This window comes from Phodopus roborovskii, unplaced genomic scaffold (genome assembly GCF_943737965.1).
Source record: "Phodopus roborovskii unplaced genomic scaffold, PHOROB, whole genome shotgun sequence".
Lineage (NCBI taxonomy): Eukaryota > Metazoa > Chordata > Mammalia > Rodentia > Cricetidae > Phodopus > Phodopus roborovskii.
The window spans coordinates 15,609,822-15,615,821 of record NW_026126424.1 but is presented as its reverse complement, the minus strand read 5'-3'; the positions used below and the strand labels follow the sequence as shown (position 1 = coordinate 15,615,821).

Sequence of the window (6,000 nt, the reverse complement as noted above, 5' to 3'; positions counted from 1 at the left end):
GCTCATGCACAGTTTGGTTAATAACATGACTGCTGATGTATTGTTAGTGACAAACATGTTTATTTTATTTTGTTTTACTCAAAAATGTCCATTCCCTGGGTCTCCCATTATTATTCAAATGTACAAGTGTTCTTACCATCCTTGGTCCAAGAGCACAGCAAAGCAAGCTGTCTTTACTTCCAAATTATGAAGTTCATTGAGACTGTTTGGCCCCCAGACTTTCTGTGGCTAACAGACTGCTCTGTGCCTCTTATTATTTTCTCCCCTGTTTAATTTCATGAGATGATTTCACATGGCTCTGCACATTGAAAAACGTATCTTAAAACACATAGGAAGTCAAAGATGAAGATGGCAAAACTTGACTGAGAGATTTGAGAACAGAGTCCCATTTGAACAGTGCCTTTGACACACAACCAAGTGTACTATTCCGTCTCCAAAAGACATGATACTGAAGTTAAATGTCATGGTAATATAGAGGAACAACATAAAACAGTGATACTTCCTAGCGTGTGGCTTCTTTAACCCCTAAAATCACAAGTGGCTTTGAAGAGCCAATCTGTATTAGTGCATCATCTTGACCATTGGTTTCATTTAGGAGCTAAAGTCCCAAATGGGAGTTTTCTCATATACCAGGTCAAGACAAGAATTCTAGGCAGCCACAGGTGTATCTGTGTCTCTTTCCAAATGATTAATAACCATCCCTTCTGATGTCTGGAAGAAGTAAAATGTCCTTGTCTAATGGGTATTGCTTTGTATACCACATGCCCAATATGTTCTAGCATCTAGGAGCATGCAATAGCAGCTAACATTAGCTATGCAGTTATGGTATTAGTGTTTAATTATATCATGTGCATTGAGATATCTTAAAGAGAAAACAGGATTCATTCTCCTTAGCAACCATTATAGTACAAGAATGTTCAAAGCTGCGATCACACTCAGAGACGAATAAATTGGTTACAAATGTGGTTAGCAAGAAGTGTGCATGCTGTAGAAAGTGTGAAACTGGTACCTAAAATAGATAACCCCCCTTTTTTGTCTCCAAAATTCCATTTCTGATTTCAGACCACCCATTAACAAACTTGAAATTTTTCGATGTAACACCCACCGCTAGTTTTCCACCTTATTCGTGAATAAAGAGGAGAGTAAAATACTGAATTTGGTTTGTTTCCTCACTGGCTGAGAGTCTAATCTCATTTTTATAAACGACTCACTAATGACCCTTTTAAGAATAAAGGGCTTGAGGTCTCAATGGCAACTCACACCGGTGTACACACCTGTGGTTTCACTCTTCCATGTCAATATACAAAGACTGAACTATAACAGAAGGAGGAGTGATTAAAATACTGTCTACACACGCTGTTTCTTCCTCAATAATATTCCCTTTGACTCATGCACACTCATACACTCAAGGTGCTTCATAAATAAGACAATGGAGGTTGAAAGGGTTGTGTGTTATGAAAGCTCTGTTTCAAAAGCAAACTTGAAATAAATTAACCAGTCCTTTTTAAATGCCAGTTTATAAAGTCCTTGCAGTCTGGGTGTCTGGACGTAAGGGTGTCTCTAAAACACAAAAACAAAGGATAAAAGTCGGGCGGCCGCGCACAATTACATTGGGACTCCATTTAGAGAAAGACCTTGCTTGGGTCAGGTATTTCACTGGGAAAGGAAGGCAAAATCTTCCCCGCGGGGATCTTCTCTGGAGTTGGGGGTAGCTTACAAAGAGAGGAGGTGATGCGGCAGATGGCATATGATAAGTTACCAGTGTTGGCCAGCCGCCCGGGTGCCCAGCTGCGCCTGGGACATGGCTGGCACTCCGGTGGCGGCCGCTGCGGCTGCAGCCGCATCGCCAACGCCGGGAAGGACTGATCTCACGGATCTGCGGAACTCCTCGTTCCTCCACGTGTAGAGCAGAGGGTTGAGCGCCGACAGGGCGCAGCACAGGAGCCAGCTGGCCGCCTGCACGCCCCAGGGCACCGGCAGCGAGAAGCCACTGGCCAGGCTCACCCACACCAGGGGCTGCGTGGCCAACAAGAAGACGCAGCAAAGCAACAGCACCGACAGGCCGCTGAGACGTCGCTGCATGCGACGCGGCTGCAGCGCGGCCGGCAGGGGCTGGGGCTGCGCGGGGTTCCCGGCGCCTCCCGGCCCCGGAGCGTGTGGGGCGGCCGGGAAGGCGGCGGCGGCGGCGGCACAGCCCGGCAGCTGGTGCAGCAGGTGGAAGTTGAGCACGCTGACCCGCTTGACGCTGACGCGCACGCGGCGCACGATGCCCAGGTAACAGTGCAGCAGCAGCGCCGTCTGTGCCAGCAGCGCTCCGGCCGCCAGAAGCGCGGGGTAATGGACCTGCGGGGGTTCGGCTCCAGGCTTGGGCGCCCAGGGCGGGAGCAACAGCACCAGACCCAAGGCCAAGGCCCAGGACAGCGCCAGCATGCCCACCGTGTGGCGCCGCTGGTACAGCACCTGGTAGGTGGCAGGCGCCCTGGTGATGAGCAGGTAGCGGTTCAGCGCCACGAGGCAGTGGGACAGGAGGGAAACGGTGAGCCCGAGGCCCAGCAGCCCTCCCCGGAGCAGGCGGTAACTGCCCCCGCCACCGTCCCAGTCCCCTGGGGGCTCCGCGGAGCCCGCGGGCAGGAGCCCCAGCACCGCCTCCTGTGGCATCCAGAGGGCGCAGACGCTGAGATCCGCGGCGCAGCCGTTCACGATGAAGGCGTTGCTGGTGGTCTGCAGCTTTCGGAAGGACGATACGAGATAGATGACCATGCCGTTGGCCAGCGTGCCCCCGATAGCCAGCCCCGAATACAGGAGGGACACCGGGATCCGCCGGCCGGCCCACGACTCTTCTTCCTCGCAGAGCAACAGCAGCGATCCCCCGGTGGTGGTGGAGGTGGAAGTAGAGGAGGAGTTGGTCATTCTGGACAACTCTTCACACCTCGCGCCCTAGCGTTGGCGTCTTGCCCCGTGGCCCATCCTGACACTTGCCTGCTGGGAGGGCAAAGACATCCCTTTAGCCATCTGCCACCGATACAAAGGCTGTGTTGGGGGAGGAGGGGAGAGGGAGCTGGAGGAGAAATGGGGGTGGCAGATGACAGGTGCCTGCCTCAGAAATGTCTCCAGCGACAGAGAAGGTCCGCTTTATGCCTGGCGAGCTGCAGGGAAGCTCTAAGGTCATACCGATACTAAGAACGATTTCCCCGAACACACACACACACACACACACACACACACACACACACACACACACACACACACGAGTTATTGTTTGTTGTGGGCTCACAACCAAAAATGTAAGAGTGTCGGTTGCCAGCCCAAGCCCCTTGTTACTGGGAGAAAGTAGAGATACCCTGAGGAAAATGCCATGCCAAGGAGAGGGAGTACAAGGTACCTTGATTTGGGGCCAGTCTTTAACTGGTAACAGCAGAGGAAGAGATGCCAGGGAGTACCTCCTCAGCAGCAACATCTGTGGTCCAGAAGTCAACAGGAGAAACTGAGCCGGGATCCACGCCAGGAGCAAGTGCCTTGCTTCTCCCAAGCAGCATCCACACACATGGTCCCAGGCAGGAGCCAGCAGCTGTGGGAAGACTCCTCAGCTGGCAGCAGAGTTGGAGAAAGTAAAGTGGTAGGCTACAAGCCCAGGCGGGTGGGCAGGCAGCAGCAGCGAGGATGCCTGCCTGCAAGAGAAGCTGAGCAGGAGAGGAGAGCACCCTGTGCTCAGAAGCAAGAGCGCTGGCTGGCTGATGTGGCAAACCCACTTGGAGCGCTCTCCTGCTCAGTTATCCATCATCCAGGGAGAAGACAGCCTTTCCAGGCTGTCATGAATTATTCAGTAACTGCTAACTTGTAAAAGGGAGAGAAATACCTTGCTCGGAAAATTCTGTTAGCAAGTTTTTCTGTTACCCTCTCTCTCTCTCTCTCTCTCTCTCTCTCTCTCTCTCTCTCTCTCTCCCTCCCTCCCTCTCCCTCCCTCTCTCCCTTTCTCTTCTTTCCCTTCCTCTCTCTCAATTTTTCACTGTCTGACTTTTCTTTCCTTCCTTTTCCATCTTCTCTTTTAAATGTTAGAGTAAAATTTCATCTCAGTCTGATTCATCCTGAAGGCAAGACATTTTTTCCCTCAGAGATAAATATACTCCAGTATATTTTCAGGGACAATTACTTTACATTTGTGTTGAAATTCACCCCATTTGGCAAAGTGGGACATGAGTAATTAGTACAGAAAATATGTGAGCCTTAACTTAAATCATAATTTCAGTTCTTCTCATCACTAGACACCTCTCCAAAGTTTGGCTTGTGTTTTGGTGAGGTGTGAGGGATTTGGGGATACAATGGTCAGACGATCTAAAGATGGGGTCCATAGAACATCTAAATAATGGAACAACACATGCAATAAAGGGAAACTGTCAAAACATAAAACACTTAAAGAAATTGAAAAGACTTACTAGTAAGTCTGCACAATCCAATGTATTACAAGCTGGGAAAAGTAAAGCTGGAGACAGACCACCAGCTGTCAGGGGCCTGGGATAGGGAGGTGGAAGTGGGGGGGGGATATACAGGGCAGAGATACAAGGCTGTATGATATGCTAATTGTGTAACACGTCCTTGTAAACTTGTTCAAACCTACAAGACAACCAACCCCCAGAGAACTCAAATGTAAATATGGACTCAGTGAAAATATGTCAGGGTATTTCATCAGTTGTAATAACTGTACCAGTCCAGTGGAAGATATTGATGGCTGGGAAGCTGTGCACATGCAGGGCAGGAGTTGTGTGGTAGCGCTCTCTCTCTCTCTCTCTCTCTCTCTCTCTCTCTGTGTGTGTGTGTGTGTGTGTATGTGTGACCTATACACAGACAGGAGGTGAAAGTTGGGTGCCTTCCTTAATCTCTCCCCACTATATTTTTTGAGACAGGGTCTCTCACTGAATCTCTCACTGAAACTACATGACTTGAGCTAGGCTGGCTGGCCACTGAGCTTCAAGAGCCATGTATTCCTACAGCCACAGAGTTGGGATTACCGAAATGTGCCACCACACCTGGATTTTTATATGAGTGCTTCGAATCTGAACTCAGTCCTGGTACTTGTTTGGCCAACACTTTACTAAGCCATGTCCCCAGAGCCCACCCCGTACCTTTTATTCAGATTTGCTATAAAGCTTAACTAAAGTTAAAGACCAGTTTTGAATAGTGGGTGTGGGGGGAAAGCAAGTTTCCTGAACACTCTATAGTGTGAATGGCAAGGCCCTCTGAGCTTTCCATGATGTGGCATGTCATAGATGTTAGTATTCAGGCATCTGTATTGGCCTGCCCTTAGGGTACTGACAGAATACACCCTCAGCTGCAGCCACTAAGAGCACCACCTGTGCACATTCACTATGCTCCCTTTTAAAGGGCCCTGCCCACCTCCCACCCTTCTCTCTCTTTCCCTCCCTCTCTGTTCCACTCACTCTCCCTCTCTCTTCCTCCCCCTTTCCTCTCTCTCTCCTTTCTCCTCTCTCCTGCTGCTCCTGTCTCCCCCCTCCCTTTCTCCCATTTTATGCTCTCTTTCCCTAATAAAAAACCCCTCTGCTTGAATCCTGTCTTATGACATCTTTCTCTCATGGGCTATTTTCTAAATTCCAACAATAGAGATTTGTACTCATATTCAAATATGCTTTGGTGCAAGTGTTAATTTATCTGTACACAAGGGAACTTTTCCCCAAAAGGTATACCAAATGCTCTCCCAACCACTGGCAAAGCTGTTTATTTACAAGTTTACCTCAATAGAGAATAGTTAATACTATAGTAGTAGAAAAGTGTTGCCTGGAGTTTCAGGTGTCCTGGGTTCTAAGTAGGGCATCCATCAGTTAGCCTTGAAGCTTATTCCGACATTGCCAGGACAGAAGTTTCCATTCAGTGATTGCAAAGGCCCCTTTCTTCCAAACTTTCTCCTCCCTCATTCTGCCACTTAGTACAGACCACCTGTGTGTAACATGGAGTGCAGTCCTGGGTCATATGTAGGGAACCTTTCCC

The 6,000-nt window shown here is 49.3% G+C and overlaps 1 protein-coding gene across 2 annotated transcripts; it reads right to left on the bottom strand.

Moving 5' to 3' along the window:
- Positions 1–1,608: 1,608 nt before the first annotated feature.
- Gpr88 (G protein-coupled receptor 88) lies at positions 1,609–3,690 on the bottom strand. 2 transcript variants are annotated; one of them, XM_051185625.1, is made up of 2 exons: positions 3,383–3,690; positions 1,609–2,982 (listed from the first exon to the last, which is right to left on the bottom strand). In XM_051185625.1, exon 2 carries the CDS (start codon positions 2,908–2,910, stop codon positions 1,756–1,758), a length of 1,155 nt encoding a protein of 384 aa, XP_051041582.1. In that variant the 5' UTR covers positions 2,911–2,982; positions 3,383–3,690; the 3' UTR covers positions 1,609–1,755. The 2 variants fall into 2 exon arrangements, with proteins under 2 accessions (XP_051041582.1, XP_051041583.1); XM_051185626.1 differs by having other exon boundaries at positions 1,609–2,979.
- Between the last annotated feature and the right edge of the window lie 2,310 nt (positions 3,691–6,000).